Source organism: Ylistrum balloti, unplaced genomic scaffold (assembly GCF_031769215.1).
Source record: "Ylistrum balloti isolate Yb309-2 unplaced genomic scaffold, AGI_CSIRO_Ybal_v1 Utg369572, whole genome shotgun sequence".
Lineage (NCBI taxonomy): Eukaryota > Metazoa > Mollusca > Bivalvia > Pectinida > Pectinidae > Ylistrum > Ylistrum balloti.
In genome coordinates, this window is record NW_026781867.1 from 821,112 (window position 1) to 842,831 (window position 21,720).

At 33.8% G+C, this 21,720-nt stretch overlaps 3 protein-coding genes across 3 annotated transcripts; 2 read left to right on the top strand and 1 right to left on the bottom strand.

The window, feature by feature from the left end:
• Positions 1 to 272: 272 nt before the first annotated feature.
• On the top strand, positions 273 to 6,880 carry LOC132565196 (uncharacterized). Its single transcript, XM_060229829.1, has 9 exons — positions 273 to 345; positions 1,016 to 1,170; positions 1,424 to 1,500; positions 1,750 to 1,875; positions 2,202 to 2,279; positions 3,585 to 3,678; positions 4,154 to 4,233; positions 5,001 to 5,086; positions 5,586 to 6,880. Exons 1-9 carry the CDS (start codon positions 273 to 275, stop codon positions 6,725 to 6,727), a joined length of 1,911 nt encoding a protein of 636 aa, XP_060085812.1. The 3' UTR covers positions 6,728 to 6,880.
• A 4,858-nt stretch (positions 6,881 to 11,738) lies between these two features.
• Positions 11,739 to 17,124, bottom strand: LOC132565205 (TNF receptor-associated factor 3-like). Its single transcript, XM_060229841.1, has 7 exons — positions 16,978 to 17,124; positions 16,056 to 16,136; positions 15,252 to 15,326; positions 14,405 to 14,515; positions 13,668 to 13,781; positions 12,935 to 13,121; positions 11,739 to 12,357 (listed from the first exon to the last, which is right to left on the bottom strand). Exons 1-7 carry the CDS (start codon positions 17,050 to 17,052, stop codon positions 11,783 to 11,785), a joined length of 1,218 nt encoding a protein of 405 aa, XP_060085824.1. The 5' UTR covers positions 17,053 to 17,124; the 3' UTR covers positions 11,739 to 11,782.
• A 745-nt stretch (positions 17,125 to 17,869) lies between these two features.
• LOC132565159 (uncharacterized) lies at positions 17,870 to 20,351 on the top strand. The gene is made up of 5 exons (XM_060229781.1): positions 17,870 to 18,286; positions 18,666 to 18,764; positions 19,066 to 19,195; positions 19,527 to 19,743; positions 20,189 to 20,351. The coding sequence occupies exons 1-5, from the start codon at positions 17,870 to 17,872 to the stop codon at positions 20,349 to 20,351; spliced, it is 1,026 nt and encodes a 341-aa protein (XP_060085764.1).
• The last annotated feature ends 1,369 nt before the right edge of the window (positions 20,352 to 21,720 follow it).

A 21,720-nucleotide genomic window follows, 5' to 3' on the forward strand; every position in this document is an offset into this window, starting at 1 on the left:
AAAAAGGAATCAACATCGTACGCCGGTTCCGGATATGCATTTTATAGTAATAAACATACCACTTGTTCAAGATAAACAAGAGAAAATTATCGAAGATAGTTTGTGAATATATTAGAAATTCTAGAAGGTCATCGTTTAGTTTTAAATTAAATAATGAATTATCATAACGTTTCATAAATATGAACGTTTTAAACGTTTGGAAGACTACGACGAGCATAATCATTTAAAGGCTTGGTATCAACAAGGAACACGTGTGGACATTACATATCATCATGTGGAATAAGAAACGAATAATTCCACCCCTAATTTGTAATATGAAGACCATTATAACTGCAAGTAACCAGGGTAAGTTATGACAGATATGGTTGTCAAATTATACAACTCTGATCAAGTTGCACTTATAATTGTAGCCTAACTACAACTTGTGTCAAATGAGGAGTTGATAAAACATATTTTCTTCAATCTATCTGTAAGCCTACGTGCTTAATTAAAAAAATCAAAGTTTCGTTAACAGTGATTGTATTTGTAACATTACATTAAATTAAATAACTACAGTTACTAGCTATTCATAACGGGGAAATGACTTGAGAAAGATACTCGAGACGGTAGGCTGATCAAAGGAGAGGTAAATCGTGAGAGATTGATTAGATCCCAAGTTTAGACATATGCCATACTAATCATCCATATTTATTAGTGATACTGTCGAATTTGGAACCCTAATTTGACATTTTCAATACGTGAATTTGTTAAAATATTGTTATATTCTATGATCTAATGATCAGCCGGAAATATGCCATTCTTTATATTACGGAAAGGTATACATGTACACCTTCTATTTATACTTTCATTTTTGAAAATTTGAAAAAAAGTTTGCAATTATGCTACCTAAAAGGTACAAGAATGCACACACCTGGTGATATTCAATAATTCACATGAAGGAAAATCTTATAGGGTAGAAATAATAACCAACAATACTATTAAATCCAATTTCTACAACAATCTTTTTCTTTCCTAGGACATTTCAAAAGTATGGCAACCATAATGACAAACCTAACTCACCTCCTGTCTGATATTTCTGTCTTGAAGTCTGAGCTACACATCCTTTCAAAGATGATCTACAAGAAGAATTCACAGCGAAGAAGAGAAAAAACATTACAGGGGCTTAAAAGGGTATATGTCATTGTCACATCCTAGAGCTAAGTGTTATTTACTGATAGTATTAATGTGGTTTAATTAATGAATTGTTTATGGATGCATAACCATATGATAATGATTTAAAGTTTGAGACAGGTAGATCTCTTCATATTTCTTTTCTCATCTGTTTACCCCCAGGATGATACTGTAACTCATGAGCTTAAAAATCATACCAAGGAGAAACTCGTGATTACAATATATGAATACATCAATACATTTTTATGTGTAGATTGAATCCTGTGTGGAGAGATTTTGTGCTTTTGAAGATATAAAGTACCTAGAAGATATATCAAGTTCACTGAACTCGTAAGTAAAGAAGATGCTCTTAGTTAATGCTTTTATAGAAATTAAGCTTAATCTGAATGATTAAATACTAAGTCTTTGTTTTTTAAATTATTAATATGTTCAGAAGATAAACTTTTATAATAAAATGTTGTAAGAATATTGACAGCTTTAAATTTGGTGCTTTTTATGTTGTAACCTTTAACTGGACTATAACTGAGCCTAGGAGAAATATTTTACATGTATATGTCTTTATGACTTACTTTGATTCAGAGTAGACCTGAGTGATAACAGTACATACATGCCTTCCAAACAGATGTTAGAGTTTGTCCTTGTAAGACTGATGGGTTTGGCAGCGCTGCTCACCCAGACCACAGCATACTGTGTGCACACATTTCTGTATCCTTCAGCTGTCACTTTATTTAATGTAAAAAACTTCACATGAACTCCTTCAATAACATTCTGTATTTAATATTTGAAGTGCTCTACAAAAGGTAGTTTAATCCAGTTACTGAATAATTAAGAGTTTAAGTACATATATGTAATGCATGGTTATGACCTTTCCGATATAGAAATATACTAGAAAAAATCACAACTATTCAGTTAAGTAAAAGAAAATGATGTCTCTAGTTAAATTTTGGCTTGAAATGACATTTTACATGGTGACTCTGAAATTAAATGACTTCAGTTGTTGGTAAACATATTCTCCTTAGCATACTAACCAGTACTGTTCAACATGATCTGGAGATTGGCATCTTTATCCCACAGTCTCTGCTGTTTTTGTCTGTTATCAGTCGAATATGGTAGGTATTAAAATTTATTATGGAATTGTTATTATACGTATATTATACATGTAGATATTTGTTGTCCTCCTATTGTGTATAAAATGTTTTCAGTCTTCATTGTTTTCATAATAAGAAAATGAAGTATTTCATGGCAGATGGACTGATTCCATCCATCAGTCCCATAGTGAAGAAATAGTCAGATAACTGAATTGACATGAAGATAATTTACATTTATTCTAATGACACTCCAGTTAAAGTACTCTTAAAATCATGTAGCAGGTGTTCTGCTCCGGGTCGCAACATACAAGCACCACAAAGACCGCAGTTCATTACCAAATGGTTTATTCCCAATTAAACCCTATAACAACAAAATAACAATATATTAAAACCAATTCTCAAATTCACACTACCTGAACAAGTTATGAACTTGTCCAGATCGACCACGACCGGTTAACGCACTCAGCACAAACACGCTTCACTATACAAATACTACTAAAGTAAAATACTAAATAACCCAGTCACTATCATACATTACAGAGCCGAAACTTGTACGTTATATGTTACGATACACAATACGTTAAGGCAACAACCCACCTCTTCAAAAAGGGAAGAGGGCTTAAGGGACACAACCTGCGGATGACGGTTTAGCTGGCCACAGAACGAAACAGTGGATCTACAAATTATGCTAAATGATTAGCAAAGATAACAAATAGTTAACTTTCACCAGAATTTAGGAAACAATTATAATGATCAAAAATATATTTCTGTGACATTTTTGACACTATTGCATTTCAACACACCTCCTCTGAATAATGTAAAAGATAACCATGAACTCCAAACAACATGAAATTCAAATTATCAAAAATCGATTCACTCACAATTTAACAGAGCCTATTAAATATAATTCGACATCGATCTTTAGATGAGGATGCAATTAAAATAATTGTAAAAAGTTACTTATTTACAATACAGTCAATATACAACATGATCGGTACATACTATAATTTCCAAACAACAAAGGACGACAAAGGGCCTCTCTCAATAAAACCCAACTGTCATCATTCAAAGTCCACGGGAGTGTGAATTTACCACGCGCCTTGCGCGATGACCACTGGGCAGTCCAATAAAAATAGATTTGCCCTTTGACAAATCACAGACCCGTTTACAATACATTATGAAATAAGACCTACAATTACGTCACACAACACTGGACCGCAACTTGCTCACTTATATTAAAAAATACCTTACAAAGTCAATTTACCAAATTGTACCCTACTACAGTTATCAAAACAATAGATTTTTTACAAACTTCTGAATTTCTAGGGTTTTGAGCAAGTCTACCTGTATCTATATGGTGACATGGTATGATTCATTACAAAAGTGCCTTAATTATTTGGAGCCTACACAAGTTGTTTGGGTAAGTTCAGACAAAACTGGTTAATATTTTTGAATCTTTGATTTAAATTCTATCCTGTTCAGTGTTAGCTTGCTGATATTTTTCAACAGTGACAAGGTATTAATTGTAATGGAAGATTAGTCTACATGTATTTTTTCATACTACTTTTAAATATAAATTAGACATGGTACTACTGAATGTCACCTGATCTCCATATATACATTTGATAATTTTGTCATGTAATTTTCATTTTGAACCACCTTTAGTAATTTCATTGATATTATTTTCAGGTGAAATATTGAAAGGTTATCTTCTGTATTAGTGAATTCAGTGGCAGACTAATATAGATATACACTAGGGAAATCAGTTACTTTTAAATCTGATTTAAGGTGGAGGATTTTTACATGAGTGTCAGGTTTACACAAAAAATGCAGAGCCATCAGATTTAATTATGGAATGCTTTTTTATATGTATTGATCATATATTACATCAACAGCTTGAAGACCCAGGTATATTACCTGTCTCTCTCGGCAAATGGTTAGAGAAGTTTGACAGGAAAACACTTACAGCTGAAAGGTATATACAGAGTTCCTAATTGTTATTTAATGTGAATGTATCTATGGAAATAGAGAATTAAGTCACTACTTATTGATATGTTTTCAACTTTTTTTGTTTTTCTTAAATGTTGCTTGTTTTGTGCTTTGTCAGAATCCAAGTTTTAATGAAGTTTGTAGTTTTACTAAAATCTACAAGAGTTGCTTTTAAAAGGCTACATTTAATATTGGTTACTTACAAGAAATAAACTTGTTACCAAAGTTGATGTAAAGTACAAATTACAGAAAGACAATCCATGCAAACTATTAACGAAACAGATTTAATGAAGTGGTAAATGAGCGATAGTGCAATTGGGGTTGAGGATATGAAGTATTATAATAATTGCGTTTGGCTGTGGAGGAGATCCTTATTGCTATATCATTTTCAGATTAAGTGTGAAACTCATACTATACCTGGTGTGTAAGATTTTACTTCTTGAATACATAGAAAGAATACCATGTATTGTGGTCTCCACGTCATATTTCTCTGGAAAAAAGACATATTTCCAGTATAACCACTATAAAGTGATGTTTGTTGTTTATCATAACATATATAGAGTGCCTATATAATGTTGAATGTTTTGTTATGAAATGCCTCCAGATAGCATGGTCTTTGGATGTTCCTTTTTGGTCATACGTGTAAATATGTAGTATAAACAATATCTCAACATTTGTGATGTTCATTTTTTTTCTTTTTCATTTTCTTTCGTCTTTAAGATTCAAAGATGGTTCAATGTTTTGTTTTTTAAGGGCAACAGCAGTTATGACTGAGTTGGGAACACCCTGCTCTAATCAGATGCTGGAACCTGAATCTCCACAGCAGGCCAAAACACATGGTCAGTTTGGTATTACATACTGTACAGCACCAAGTCCTCTTAACAGACAGAATAGCCAATTCTAAACTGTTGTAGCAAAGATCATCAATATTCTTTTGTCTGTATTACTGTTTTGATATCAGTAATTTGCCCCTTCTGTTTTTTTTTTAATTTTCAATGGAGCTAACTTTGTAGTATAGTGGAATATATCAATTATTTCACCAAATTATTGACTTCTCATATGTATGACATGCTTGAAATGCTGTTTTACATTATCAGTGATCAACCTACAATTCATTTTCATGAGTTCTTTTCAGCTTTAGGCGCCAACAATGTAAAATTTAAGTATTTCCAGAAATTCTGAGTCCCAACACAATTCTACGAATACAGGACTCGGGACTGGCCTGTAGATTTATCACTGTGTATGTGGTGTTTTTATCATTACTATGGTATTATTACACAATGTCATTCCACTGTCCGATGGATGAGATGTAAATGTATTTATGTTTACTTGATGTAGGGTGTGTTGAACTTGATGAAGATCCAAAACCTGTCGAGACTACAGACCAGGAGGAAGACTACAATGACTCGGACATGATCGACGAAGATTTGGGATGCTCAGTTTCCAGAATAGATTTTGCACCAAAAACAAATCCTAAGAATAAAGCCATGAAAACTTTTGGAGATCAAGAAAATGTTGCAAAATTGTCAATGAAGCAAGCAGTCAAAGATTTAAAACTTGTGACTTCTCTGGAGGATTTACTTGAACTTGTGATGAAAACTGACTTTCAAAATAATGGTGATCTACACAAACACAACTGCGTCAAACGTTTACAACACCTAATGTTAATCTCTAAAAAGAGAAAGAAGCAACAAGATGTGGCCAAGTTTGTGAGGAAGGGACAGATATCTGTAAGGAAGTTTTTTATGTTGACTACACGTGAAAACGAAGAAACCAGTATGATTCAGGATAATTTGTCTAAGAAACACCAGAAAGTTGTCAGATTAGAAGAAATGGAAACGTTGCAGGATGTTAGGAAAAATCTTTTGAATTTCAAACGGTGTCGTTCAATTTTCATTCACGGCAGATGTGTTCAAATTGATGATCAACAATGTGCAAACACAATACGGACGGCCTTGAGAAAATGTATTAATCGGTTAAAGAAGAATCCAGATTCTGCCAAACAGTCAATAAATAAAGCCCTGAAAGTGATATCTTCAGCTGTAGTTCAACTTCAAGAAGTTACTGCATGTGAAATAAAGGGAAGGAAAAAAATGAAAAAACAAAAGTTAGAAAGCACTTTGGAGACAGGTAGGGTAGATAAAAAGAAAAGAAAGTTTGAAAAAGGTGAGGCAAAGACAATGGACACTAATGCAGAAAGAAATATAGAAAAGAAGGAAAGAAAGTCAAAAAAGAGTAATACAATGACAGTGGAAGCTAACACAAAACAAAATATAGAAAAGAAGAAAAGAAAGAAGGAAATCGCTGATGGAAAGACCATTGGAGTAAATGCAGGTGGAAAAGTAGAAAAAAGGAAAGCTGATATCGCGAAAACGTTGCCAATTGAAACTGACAAAAATACATTTCGACGAACAAGGAGGGTATCTTCTATGGACAATGTGGATGTGATTCCCAGGAAAAAGAAGAAAAAGAAGTCTTAAACAAGTAAAATAAGAAATTGAAAGAAAATCAAATAATGAGTAAGAAAGCTGGAAAGTTTCTATCTCATTTGGAATAAAAAGACGATGAAAATAGTTATGTAATTATGTTGTTTTAAGATGATTATATATATGTAAGTTCTGATGTTTTATGGTATAATGCACATTTTCACTTTTAAAATTTGTTTCTGCTTCAGTTCAGAATTAGTCAAACATGATCCAGCAGATTGAAAACTACAGAAAAGGAAGTGCATTATATACATGTTACTGCCAATTTCATTGATTAATTTGGTATTTAACAGCTGTAAACACCAATAGAAAAGTAAAACTTGACAAGTTGGCATGAATATTTTCATTCAAAAATTGCCTGATCGCCATCTTGAAAATCCAGTTTAGTTTAGAAGTGAACATCTTCATTATGTTTGAAGAGGGATTTTGTTCAGGTTCATGTATAGTGGTAAGAGATGACAATCTTCCATAGTCAAAATAATGAAATTTGCCAGTGGTGGCCATTTTGGATATTGTTCAAACACTTAATACACCATGCAAATCTAGCATCATTACTGAACTTTCTCACTAAGTTAAAAGAATTTATATTTGATAGGTCTTCAGAGGGGGTAGTAACAAACTTCAAAACTCAAAATGAAAGTAATAACTGGAGCCAAATAAAATACATGGATAAGGTTGCAAGGACATTTATTGTGCAGCTTTGAATTTAAAATCTTCTTCCCCTACACCACCAGACAACATTTAAATAGCTTGTGCAGCCTCGAATTCAAAATTATCTGCCCCTACACCACCATTCCACATTAGAAAGGTCGATCACAAAAATATTATGGTACAAACACAGAGGGATTTTTGTGCCCATTATTGTTTGGTCTTTATTTTCTCTTTGAAAGTTGGATCTTTTCCCTTCTTTTCTCTTCTCTTCTCTGTTTTTGCTCTTAATGATAAGAAATTTTAACAGAAATAGCAATGATAATCTTTACCTGCCAAATCCAAGATGGTCGCCTGGAAGCCATTTTGTGTTTTTGTGATCAGTCCCAAAATCCAATGGTCACAAGTAGATATCAAAGGGAACATACGTATGGAAATTTCAGAGAGATCCATTTGATAGCTATAAGAAAGGGGTATAACAATCTTTACTAAGCGAAGTCCAGGATGGCTACCTGTCTGTCGGCCATTTGATTTTTTTTCTGATCAGTCCCAAAATCAGACAGGTGCAACAAGGGACCAAGAGGAACCTGTAAGTTTGAAAATTTTAAATTCGAAAAAGATTTATGCAGTATTTCATTAGAAATAGCGATAACAAAGTTTCGAATTCAAAATCAAAGATGGCCACCTGTTGGCCATTTCCTTTTTTTCTGATCAGTACCAAAATTGACCAGGCAAACGTAGGGATCAAGGGAAACATATACACGAAATTTGAAAAAGATTTATGTTGTAGTTCTCAAGAAATAGCGATAAACATTTTAAGTAAAAACTCAATATTGTCGCCTGTCGGCTATTTTGTTTTTTCTGATTAGACGCACAATCAAATGGGCACAACAAGGGACCAAGGCAAACCTACATATGAAATTTAAGAAGGATCCATCCAGTACTTCTCAGGAATCATCAATAACAATCTTGCAAAGTCAAAATCCAAGATGGCCACCTGTCAGCTATTTTGGTTTTATTATCAGTCCCAAAATTTGATAGACGGAACTAGGGACCAAGGAGAACCTACATATGAAATCTGAGAAAGACCCATCCAGTACTCAAGAAATAGCGATACAAATTGTCTAAGGATTGACCACGGACGTAGGGCGATTTGAATCAGATGGTGGGTTATTATATGTAACTAGTCTTATAAATCTCGTAAACATTATTTTGCTACTCCCTATCCAATTACTTCTGTTAGTAACCTTGTAAGGAGCTGTAGGCAAATAACGCAAAGCAATCCGGTTCACTGCTTAAGCACAGATGATAATGTACAAGATTAAATAACTTAAGCAGCAATATGTTATAAAATATAAGCAAGAATTGTTAAAAATATACTAAGATTGATAGTTAGTAAATGCACATAAATAGTACACGAAACACGATAACTGTGGGAGGGCGAAAGAAAAGATGCAGAATCAACGTCCGCAGCGGATGGCAGTCAGTACAACTAAAGAATACCCAGGGCGCAAAAAAGCAACCCCTCCATTACAGTATGACGATGAAAAACAATGAAAACGAGACGGACACTGACCAATAAAGGTAGTGTCCATCAAACTATAACCCGGACTTATGAGAACGAGCCCATAATAAAGATAAACAAACGGGCAACCAATCAACCATTTTGAGAAATTTCCCAAAATTACCATATTAACAAACTTCTAACATCAAAATCCAACCGGCCATGAACTGCCATCTTGAATATTTAATAATACTTTGAATGTATGACCTGCGCAAACTCTGATCATTGCTTTTTTTATTTATTTTGTTTAAGGTCCAGGTCATTGTCTTGAACAAACCCGAAATATCAAGACTCTGGGATTTGGTGAACTTGAGAAGTTGTCCAACGTTCCCTTACAGAAATTTGAAAACTTGCAATTATGGAATGCCTATTATTTATTCTACCACAACATACATCACACTTTACAAACTTTCAATATTTTTGCTACTGATCTAAGATTAAGACTCCACACAAGTGGAAGAGGGACATTGATAAGAAACGTACCGATATCAAAAAGGGTATTTTTTATCAGAAGGTGGAAAAAAACCCTTATCACCATTACAAGAATAGAAAACATACCACAAAGAATGAGTTTTTATCTTAACAAGACCACATACAGTTCATGTATATTGAAATAATGGGCATGTAAAGATTAGATACATATCGAAATGATGAACATGTATAACATAAAGATTAGATACATATCGAAATGATGGACATGTATTACGTAATAGATGATGAACATGTATACGTAAAGATTAGATACATATCGAAATGATGAACATGTATTACGTAAAGATTAGATAGATATCGAAATGATGAACATGTATTACGTAAAGATTAGATACATGTCGAAATGATGAACATGTATTACGTAAAGATTAGATAGATATCGAAATGATGAACATGTATTACGTAAAGATTAGATACATGTCGAAATGATGAACATGTATTACGTAAAGATTAGATACATGTCGAAATGATGAACATGTATTAAGTAAAGATTAGACACCTATCAAAATGATGGATATATATTACGCAAAGATAAGACACATGTCGAAATGATGGACATATACCATGTAAAGACTAGACACATGTCAAAAATTATGAGCATGTTTTGTATAAAAACTAGACACATACTGACATGATGCACATATTTCATGTAAAGATTTGACACATGTCGAAATGATTGACATGTATTACGTAAAGACTAGACTTATACCGAAATGATGGACATGTATCATATGAAGACTAGATGACACTGACATTACATAGCAAAACTAGACAGGACGTCGTAATAATAGAAGTATGCATATCTCAATCAATTACGACAGGTTATTCAAATCTTGAACCTTCGGATCAACAACATTAGTGTGTATGATTCATTGTGTTGATTTGTTGATATTTAGGACACTGTAATACATTTAACAAAGGAAAAAAATACTCGTGCCCTGTCCAGGCCTCGAACTTCAAATCGCCTAGCACAGAAATTCTAGACTGCCTAACTATTACTCCAAAATATCCTTGTGGACATTGTTTATATGTCAATACCAGGCAACATATAACGTCGTCGTATATGTAGACATAGTGGGTATATGTTACCTTTATTGGACAACACATTTTATCATCTTTAGATCCAAGAGTCATTGAAGAGAACTTATATTTTATTACCATATATGCATAACATGAACATTAGAAAGTATGCATATCTCTATGTGTTGTTTTGCACAAAAAGATGGAATTAAAAATGTCCTTTAATACCTCTTTTTTCAGAAAACTCCAGTTAGATTAATTATCAAACACATATTCGTATCAATATACAACACCGTAAAATAATACAAAGTAAACCATTGTTATAGAAGTGTTTTCATCGAGCGAATTGACCGTGAAATCCATCACTAAGTGTATGAACTGAAAATGGACAAACGGTGAAACTGACCGTCTCATTCAAGCACGACTCATGTTTACTGTTACATGAATTAATTCTATGAGGTAATTAAACAGAAATATTACAATATGCACATAAAACTGTCTACAAACTAGTTGGATAAATAAAAAGCGCGAATGCAAAAACAATAAAAAAACGAATTTGGAACATATGAGGCCCTTCTTACATGTTACATGTGTATAACTCTGTTATATTTTCTTTCTGATTTCATTCTGTATACGTCATACTGGTAGAGAACACTCATATACATGTAATAGAATACTGACATAATTGCATTGAAATTCTACACAATAGATAATTAAATATATATTTATGTATGCATTTCCATAAAGTACACATCAAACATCATTTATAGAACAAAACTAATAACCTAATCATGTTCTAATATACACATTAACCAACCTTGTATTTTAATTAATCCTCTCACATATATATAAAATAAGATGAACAAAGAGACCTTCATATTTTGATGCCGTGAAAAAATGTAGCCTAGTCAGATATCGGAAGGTACATAAATGTTTAACAATATTTCTTAAAGTATAAGAAACGCATTATACATATGAAATTGACTCTATTTTTATGGCGAAATCTGTTTTTAATGTGAGACAGGCATGGTATTTTACATGTAAACTACAATTCTACGTGTACGTGTTCTTTTCTGCATCTCACAAGTATGCATCGGAATAAGAGTTTTAGTCTAAGGCTGATTATCTTTATATGCAGTATGCATGTTTTGAGCTTTTATCTCACACAAGATTATGATGACACTGGTTTGTGTCCCATTCTTTAGTAGATTACGATTCTGAGTAGCGGATTAACACGTTTTTATACTGCAGACAGAGTACAGAATTGTATTAATCCCACTATCAAAATCTGTTCTCTACTAAAGAACCTGAACAAACCCAAAAATTCAAAAACTGGTTCTGGCATTCGTACAGTCGACGACAACCCTAAGAAAAATAGTGTCGTCTTTAAGGTACGTGTCCGTTTCTAGTTTAGAGTGATGAGCAAAGCACGGCACACCACATGCAACATTCATTTCTGTTGTGGGTTTTTGGAAGCTGTTACTCGTTGCATTTGGCAGGAACTGCTCGGCGACGTGTTGATTGGTTCCATTTTGGTCCAAAAGTTTCAAAGTAACTGGTAGTTGGAAAGGCCAAGGCAAAAGTGCATCAAAGTCGCCTCGCATCACAACTAGGAAGAAAGAGAGAAAGAGACCCTTTCCAGCCCCGTCACCATTCAGGTAGACGCGTCCACAAAGCTTGTATCCGTACCTACTGGTATAAAACGGCTGACTATACAGAGACAGGGTTTTCCCGGATACGGCTTCACGTTTTCGTCTGTTGTATTCTCTGATTTTCCACATCAGGACACCGTCGAAGTTAATCGTTTCTTGTAGTTGAAGTCTCAGGTCTAATTCACAGAGACGAATATCCAGCAGCCCAACCTGCTTCTCCACATTCTCTATTTCTTTAGAGTTTCCACCTGTTGAAAAAAAGTTATTAGTACAGTTATCAGTGACATTTTGTCTCCGGTACCACAAAGGATATCTAACTTTGGGTAGAAGAATCAAACTGATACCAAGAAGATAAAAGGACTTTAAAATAAAATATAAAAATAAACAACAACAAAAATCAATCAATGAGAATTTTTAAAATATCTATTTTTCCTTTAAAAATTAAATTCGACACAATGAGGAGACACCTGTGTTCATGTTTGAAAATCTCACACCTGGCTGACTAGCCCAACATTCAACAATTTTGGCAATGATGTCAACGTTTCAGTTTTTGGGTGTACAAATGACAAAGATTACTCGTCAACATAAATTGAACCTGGACTTAATTGTGAATAAATTGAAGCTCATATTTAATAGAATTGTACACTATATTGATTGTAAGGCACCATTTTAACTTAATTTAATGCGGAATCACATATATTCAGCAACGCATGTTAACAAATATTGGTTATGCATTTTAAAATCTACTTTAAAGTTATTAGATTATGTCTCCGTTATAGCTGGCTGGAATATGGTATTCTGATTGATCTCCGAGTGATTACGTACCCCCAGAACGACCTGCTTGAACTCCACCTCTATGTTCTATGTTGGTCACTCTCTGGTTTGTTGCTAGGACTGTATCCTTCATCGTTATCACTTCCTTTTTTAGTTTATCAACGGTCTCTACGGACGCTTTGTCTTCAAGTAGGCGTCCCGTCTGTATAACCTTTTCTCCATTGCTTGCCAGAAATTTCTGTAAAACATTTTAATACATTTTGGTTATATTTCTTAAAATAGGTAAATGATGGATGCATTTCCGGAGTTTTACATTAATTTCAATGTAGTGAAACTCCTAACGTTCTTTAATCACATTACTTGTTGATATGTTTCATTTGCAGCACAAGGTAAAAAGTTCTCTCGTTGTTATGTTTTATTTGTCCCCATCGTTGTGTTAGGATATTCTCTGATAACGTCCGTAATACAACTGTGTACACCGTTACCTTCGTTGTTTCAGGTTATTTGATGCATGTTAAGTATAGTATGACGATCGTTTGAGAACGTAGATTGACCAAATGGCGGATGTCCTTGATGATTTTATTAATTTTTACTGATTTCATTTTGGATTATGTTGACATGTTGGTATTTTCTTGTCCTTTTTGTAAAAAGTTTTATTTAGAAAATTCGCAGCAATAGTTGTTTCTTTTTCAGTTCAAAACAGCTTCCTGGAAATAAAGATTTCTTAGCTCTCACAAAAAAACCGTATGTTAAAATCACAGGTACGAGAATCAGAATAAATTACCTTCATTTCCTGAATCGATATTTTATTTGCTTGTGTCTCTTTTTGTAGCCTTTCGTTTTCCTCGATGAGTTCGGGAATTCTTGCATTTTCCCGTATGACTTTATCCATTGTTGTCTGAAATTCACAAATGATAATGTATGCCACGTTGTTTAAAAATTAATAGGGAACTCGTTAAAATACAATGCTTTATATATTTACCATAGTTTATTTATAGTTTACATCCAAATTAATAATGACGTCTACTAAGAAATTTGAAAGGTGGCTGATGCCGAGTATTGTCAGTTTTAGTAACCAGAATTACTCAAGAAAAAGTACCATTCGTAATTCAATAATGAGACAGTGATATTAGGAATATCTGTATGCCATTTCAACCTGACATTTAAGGATATCCATTTTTACAACAAGTAACAAAAACATTGCCGTTGTTGTTTTTTCTGCATGATTTTGTTCTTTTCAAATATGTTACAAATATATTTCCTATGATAAAAAAAACATATTGTCCTATTAATTAAGAAAATAACACATCAAAGCAGGACAGATGCCAAACAATCAAGCAACGGTTTTATAAAAAAAAATCCTGGTAGAGCGATATTTCTTCAACTGTAAAAATACAATAATGTATTTAATATATCAGAATAGAAACAAATCAGACCACCGGTGACCTTTCCATTAATAAAAAAAACGTTTTATTGGTCAATACCTGGTGAGTTACAGGTGTATTTCAATGTATTTAATACCTTCAATTCTAAAAATAAGGATTCATGCTGTTGACTGGAACGCTTCATTGTCATGTCAAGATGTAATGAAATCATGTCCTTCTTATGGATGTCCAATTGGTCTTTGGTTCCCTACAGTGGAATTCGTGAACATTTTAAGACGTGGTGAAAGATCGTAACTGTAATGAACAATATTGACAATACACACAAATATTATTAATTTACTGTATAAGTAAAGACAAATTATCAAATCGGAATAAATTAGTATAAATGATTTCTATCCAATTGAACAAATAATTTATTTGCAGTATCAAGTATAGAATAAGTGTCTTCAATTAACAATCAATCTATCATCTTATCGTTCTTAAAGTACCATTCGTTTATTCTATTAGTGTCCTAAACTCATCATTATTTAACTGTATTAGCGTCCTCAGATTCATCATGGTGTCGTCGATGTAGCAAAAGACTCTTTCAGGACACCTGGTCATATTTTCCTTGTACATTTCAGCAGTATCCGAGTAAAGTTTTTGTGTACATTTTTTTTTCGCGTTACAGTATTAGCATTAATGCAAAATATCATTTATGCATAGCAACAAATGCATTAGAGGCTTTGCAAACAACTGTATGTGACGCAGTTTTTCCCATTATTACTGCTCATTCTAGCGATACATATATAAAAACACGTATCAAATAAGCCTTCTGCTATCAAGATTCTCAAACAAATTCAGAGAATTCAATTACAGTTAGGATCTGTATAGCATTAATGCCTTCATATATATGTGATGATCTGGTATCATTGAGTACATGTTATGAACGCACGCAATGGAAGTCATGATTAAATATGTATAATATCCGAATAATTTCTTACCTCAAATGTACATCCGTGCTTAGAAAAAGGACATACGGTCTTTTTGAGTGGACACTGGATTAAGTGATCGTTCATCTAAAGTAAAATGATTTATGTGAACATTTAAACAGGTACATGTACATTGTTTATGCCTAAACTATTTTGATGTAAATATGTGATATTTTTGTTTTGCATTTGTGATAGCATTCTCAGGAACTTGATTTCGCTTTATTCATTAAAACATCTCAAAATAAACAACCCAGTAAGCATTTTTACTACAACAAATTAAAAATGTTAAATTTCAGAAAAGGTATGCTTTCGACTTTTGTAGATTGATATCAATTTATAGAAATGCGGAAATAATTTTAATTTCTCTGAATTAGCCCAAATCAAAACAATCGCAAAATATCTGTACCTATATTTTAATCAATATTCTTTGGTTCAGTGATAATCCTATTTTATGGCTGAACGTATTGTGCTAAAATGCGATTGTACTAATTACCATTTTTAAGGTTGTTTGCAAATCAATAGTTATGAACGTGCAAATTAATAACGCTCGATTTGCTAAAAAATTATAGACGTGTTTTAAATTTGATTGAACCAAATTAAGTATGTTAACGGTCTTTCTTATTATAAAAAATACATAACGTGCTGGCTTAAATCCGACAGTTCTAAAATCTTAAACGTTAAACGATCTTGTTTGCTACATTTACTTTATAAGTTTGTGTAATCAAATGTTTTTCTAAAATCACATATCAAGCAACGCTGAATCTCTCAATAATGCTATATTCAACATATCGGGTATCATTTTCAATCAATACAAACCTGCTCTCGTGGCATGCCCTGAACTCCGCATTCGTTTGGACAGTTTAACGGAACCTTCCGGCATACAGAGCTCTGATGATTCTGTGTATCAAATATATGTTTGTTACGCCAATGCCTAAAAGTCTCTTATTAATACATCTTTCAATTTACCACATTTCTGTCTTAGAAATTTTCAGTCGTGGTTAATAATACTTTTCGATACATGTAATCATTACGAACTTGTAAGTAGTTATATTGAATGTATATGAATGACGTATACGAACAGTTGAGTTTGACAAATGTAATGTCTGTATCTATCTAAAGACCCTCTCTTCCACAAGGAACACGGAGATTTAGAAAAGTCCAAAAACACTGGTTACTTCAGTAGTTGTTTGAAGATCCAATCCTCGTGACATTGCGCGTTCATCTAAAATTTATGATAGCCCATATCCCAGAATGCTAATTTCAAAATCTCACCAACCTTAGTAAGAACAATTTATCCCATCATACACTTGTAACCATGAAAATTGGTAATGGCCCTGATTTGAACAAATTCAGTCGTTTTAGACTTTTCTTTTTTTTTCAAATTATCCCTAAACCCTAATCAAGGTCATCCATTGATCAACTTGACAGGTATTAAACACTGTCACCTTGTTGCCAATCATTATTATACTAGAAATTTAACTTATTCATTACAAATCTTTTGAAGATTTTTACACGTTAGACATTTGTCAACCTGAAAGTAGTTTAAGCTTATTCATTCATAAGTACCTAGCAACCCATCCTCTTGGCATGCATCTCGCACAATATTTACAAGACAGTCTAGATGCCAGTACCGTAAGTATACTGGGTACCACAGTTACAAGTTCATTCAGTTGTTCAACATTCACCTTCGTTTGATCTATCTTTCCAGTTTCCTGGATTATTTCGATATAATATTTACCTCAATATCCTTCATACTGATATTTTCTAGACAGTAAAAACACTGAGTCTCTCTATATTCACAAGTCTTGGACATGTGCTCCTCCAACTCTGACAATAAAACGGCCTGGCCACATTTATCACAGTGTTTTCCTTGAAATCTACATGTGGCCATGTGTTTCTACAAATATGAAAACAAGAAGTGATTATGTTGGAATCCCACTGGTACTTGGTACGTTCAGTATGTTTTCATGAAGAATGTTGATTTTACGATCTTATTGACAGGTAAAAGCTGAAATTCTGAATTTCTCTATCGGTAATTTCAGTAAAATTGCAATCTAAAACAATACAGTGTATTATGACGTTATATAGAACATAATATACATATATCATTTTCGTTCATCATTCCTGATATCAATGATTTCCAAGTATACAACAATATATATAATTCTAATAATTCAAGCTTTTTGCCCCCCGTATCGAAAGATTGAAAGACCAGGAAGAAAATTACACCAAGTGACCCTGAATATGACATTTGACCTACTTTATGAAAAACTTAAAGAGATAGTGCACTGCTATTGTTTTTTAATATATTTAAAATCCTTTTAAAATTATAAGATAGCTACAGCAAGAACGAACTCTGAAAAATAAATACTCATCGAGATATTTAACGTTGTTTGAAAAACACACCTGTACGGATTGGGCATTGACCCCGTTTTGAGTACACACAGATCTGTGACGTCACAAGGTGAACACATATACCGCGGGTACGCGAGTCAGCCATATTTATTTACATACAACTGAAGCGACCGAATGATTTTATTTCGTGTTTGACAGTGGATCTGGTGTATAATTTGTTTAATTGGGGACAACAGATAATCGAGGACAACGTTGAGACTTTACGAGGTTTCGCAATGAGCGAAAATAGGAAACGAAGTGTAGGTAAGAGGTGTGTGGCATACGGGTGTTCAACAAAGTACGGCGATGGGTTTGCCCTTCATTTATTCCCTACTAATGCCGATCTGTGTAAGATGTGGACAAATTTTGTACAAAAGAAAAGAGACAAGTGGGACGGTCCAACAACGTACTCGGCTCTGTGTGAAAAACACTTCGAAGATGGGTCATATCCTATGAAATACGCCATTCTTCGATCCATGGGTCAAACTCCCCCCAAGAAGAAGGTTCTCAATGCCGACGCTATCCCCACCATACAGACGGCAGTTCAAGCTGAGCCCATGGATGATGTATCCCAACTTGCGTCCCCACTGTTTGCGTCAACACCAAAACCAAAAAAGCCCAGATCCGCCTTCATGAAACGTCAAAACAGAAGGGTACGTATTGGGACGGATTGACCTAATGTAGGCATAGTTTTATTCAATGTTTTGAAGATCTGATTTTTAAATCTACATAACATTTTCTATATGCCTAGGTAATTTGAACAAATTATATATTAAATATTAGTGTCATCTACAAAATTGAAATGTACTTATATATTTTATGTATTTTTTTTTATTTATTTTTTTTTTTGGGGGGGGGGGGGAGAGGTTGCTTGGATTGACAAATAACTCGAGATAAGCTTAGGTTTTACATTTCAATTCTACGTTGACTACTATATTATGTATGTATTTAAACCAATTGCACATAAATATGTCATTCAGTCAATCTGCCCTGACAAGTATTGAATGGTTCATATTTTCATTTTTCTTACAGATCATCAATGAGATATTGATTGATGGCCAGACAGAAGACATCAGTGGCGAGGAACCCATGGACACCGACCAAGATGACACTACCCCTACAGTTTTGGAGGTATGAATAAAGAGTCAATTTTATTCCCCCCCCCCCCCCCCCCCCCCCCCCCCCCCCCCCCCCCCCCCCTCCCCCTATGAAGAAATGAAATTGTGAAATATGGTACACAGTTGATATTAGATTATTAAACTTCATAATTAAAAAAAAAAACCTGCGTGATATTGCACCAAATACTATGGTATAATGTGGTACCGGTATATTATTTTTTTTGTGGTACCCAATTCTAATCAATATCATGCCCAAAATACATACATGTTACTGTAGAAAACAATAACTTCAACATGTTGTATATTTCATTCAGACACCAACAGTACAGAATGGCAGCTGTATTAGCATCAGTACTACTAGGACATGCGGGACACAACTGGCTTTCAAAAAGCCCTGTGCAAGAACTGTACGAGTACAAGTTACGCCATTAACTAAAGAAAAGGGTAAGACAATGCACAATACATACAACTTTATTGAAAAAGAAAACAGTCACATAATTTTTTTTGCAATTGAGATACTGATGTAGCAACCCTTCAAACAAATAGAAGAGGCCGATTGTAATACTGCTTTCTGAGCTTTATTTTGCCAATTCTGAATCGGTGTTCAATACATGTTTGACCATTGGTGCATTTGTATCCAGATCCTATTTTGTTTTTAAACTCTGTCATATTAAGAATTTGTATTTAATAATATTTCAAAAAAATGTGAATTTGTATTTAGCTTATAAATTTTGCATACATAATTATATTAATTGATGTCATTATTTTGTAACAGGATGTCAAACTACCAATAAACCAAAGATGAAAAATGTTGAGGTACAGTGCAACATCCTGAAGCCAGCCAAAGACAAACTCAACACCTCTGTGACATCAGATGAGCTGGACCAATCATGGATATCGTCAGCCCATGGAAATGAAGCAGATGACTCGGACTACCAGCCTTCAGAGTGTGAGTCGGATGTTGGCTCAGAATGCTTGAATGATGATGACAGGTAATGAACAAATGTTGGTTACTGTACAATTATGATTATGTACTTACAATCGATCATGTTTGTCACTTTGTTCATCTTTTTTTCTCGCTATGCGGAATTTGTTTCTTGACATCTTGGAAATATTCCATCAATCTGATGTTGATTCTAGTTCAACATTTTAGGTATTCATAATTGGAAAAAAAATGTGAGAGGTCTTTCCTGATATGTAAAGAGTTGATTGCAGCAAAATGTTTTATAACTTTAAAAAAAATATTGAAATATTTGTCCATTATTAAATACTTGAAATATACCGGTGTAGTTATAAATTGTACAATTGTATTTGGGAAACTACAAAGAAGTCATATCCTAGATTTCAGATGAAATAAGCTATTTGTCAGCTATTATAGTTTGAATTGAGATTGATATGTGATGAGCCATCTATAATAATCTTCGTTTCACTTTTCAGGACTCGGAAAGAAGACAGACTATACCTTGTCAGTGAACAGAGTTTGATGAGCTTGTTCCAGGTTTGTCCACAGTGCTCATCACCCTCCCTGGGGAACATAATAAACAATGTTGGGACTCTTATAAAAGTCGAACAGGACTGTGGTGTGGAAACTCATTCTTGATGTGTTGGATCTGTGCAATTTCAGTGCAACAAATACTTTCAGGGACTGTTGGCATCTCTCGACAGTTTTCACATTTGCACCTGTAAAATAGTCATTCTGAATTATGTTTAACGCATAAGCATTGTTAGAGATTGTTATTGGAAATTGCATTTGTTATTGAAAGTTGTTTGGTATTGAAAGTTATATTTGTTACAGAGTAGTTCTACTCTAAAACCAAATAAATTCCCAGAAATACTGATTTTTTGGATTGCCCTTATTTTTTTTATTAGATATTCTAGGTGTTATTTCATGTGTTCATCACATCAGTCAAAGGATATTTTGTCAACAGGAATATTTATATGAAATAAAGTTGATTTGTCCTTGTGAAGGATTAAATATAACAAAAAAACACTAAAACATAATCTGTGTTTGTCCCAAGTGGTTTTGCAGCTTCTCCATGCTGCTCTGAAGTCTAATCTGTGTTTACTTCCTAGTTAACTTATTTGCTCCAAGCAGAATTTAGTAGTTTTCAAATGGTGTAGATGGATTTTAATATTTATTTTTGAGCAGATACAACTTCCTCTGTCAAGATGCTCTGGATATTTTCCCTACAAAACTCACCAAACAACATTACCATTGGTACACAATAACATATTTTGTAGAGATTGAGATCAGGCCTATATATATTCTTATTGACAGAATAATTAATATAATAATAACTGATAATTTATAGATGGAAAAATATATACTCAGTATAGATGTTAGGTTAACAACATCGCATATCCTTTATGGGCAAGCCGACCAAGTTCGTAGTGACGAGATTACTCGTCCAGCGATATAGTTTTATGTTGCCTGGTTAAGTTATGTTATAATATACATGAAGGCAAAGTTGACGGTTCCGTTTAACGAAAATTTTAAGGCTCAATAAAAATACTTTGGCCATTAAAAGGCCGTAAGTATCAAGGTATTCTTATATTGGGCCTTAATATAGGTCTACGTACCATTCGGTTGAGCCCAAGCGGTCCTCGATTGCCGATGGCGGATTGCCGCTTTCTTCATCGTCGTCACTTCCTAGCTCTGGCTCAAAACGATAAGGTCGAATACCTTCAGAATGCTCCACTTCAAAATCAGAAGAAGAGTATCCCATATGAAGGTCGCAATCTGATTGTGAGTCTTCTGTCCCATCGCTTCCACTATCGCTGTAGGCATCCATGTTGAATGTGTTCACCTTGTGACGTCACGATTTCATGTGCACTACACTACACACATATCCGCTACACTCTGATTGGCTTTACCAGTCAGGTGCAAACTGGGATGATTGACAGGCCATATCATCGGTCGTAGTGAATCAATTTACATGCGGTTTTCGACATTTTCTTATTTAGGTGCT

Bases quoted from the DNA above. Each gene is read 5' to 3' on its own strand.
- LOC132565159 (XM_060229781.1), top strand. From the start codon at position 17,870: ATGAGCGAAAATAGGAAACGAAGTGTAGGTAAGAGGTGTGTGGCATAC. The intron at 18,287-18,665 runs GTACGTATTGGG...TTTTTCTTACAG, and splicing joins TGAAACGTCAAAACAGAAGG to ATCATCAATGAGATATTGAT. The intron at 19,744-20,188 runs GTAATGAACAAA...TTCACTTTTCAG, and splicing joins TGCTTGAATGATGATGACAG to GACTCGGAAAGAAGACAGAC.
- LOC132565205 (XM_060229841.1), bottom strand. From the start codon at position 17,052: ATGTCCAAGACTTGTGAATATAGAGAGACTCAGTGTTTTTACTGTCTA. The intron at 14,516-15,251 runs GTAAGAAATTAT...ATTCCACTGTAG, and splicing joins AGCACGGATGTACATTTGAG to GGAACCAAAGACCAATTGGA. The intron at 13,122-13,667 runs GTAATTTATTCT...AATGTTTTACAG, and splicing joins TATCGATTCAGGAAATGAAG to AAATTTCTGGCAAGCAATGG.
- LOC132565196 (XM_060229829.1), top strand. From the start codon at position 273: ATGTGGAATAAGAAACGAATAATTCCACCCCTAATTTGTAATATGAAG. The intron at 1,171-1,423 runs GTATATGTCATT...TTTTATGTGTAG, and splicing joins CATTACAGGGGCTTAAAAGG to ATTGAATCCTGTGTGGAGAG. The intron at 1,501-1,749 runs GTAAGTAAAGAA...ACTTTGATTCAG, and splicing joins ATATCAAGTTCACTGAACTC to AGTAGACCTGAGTGATAACA.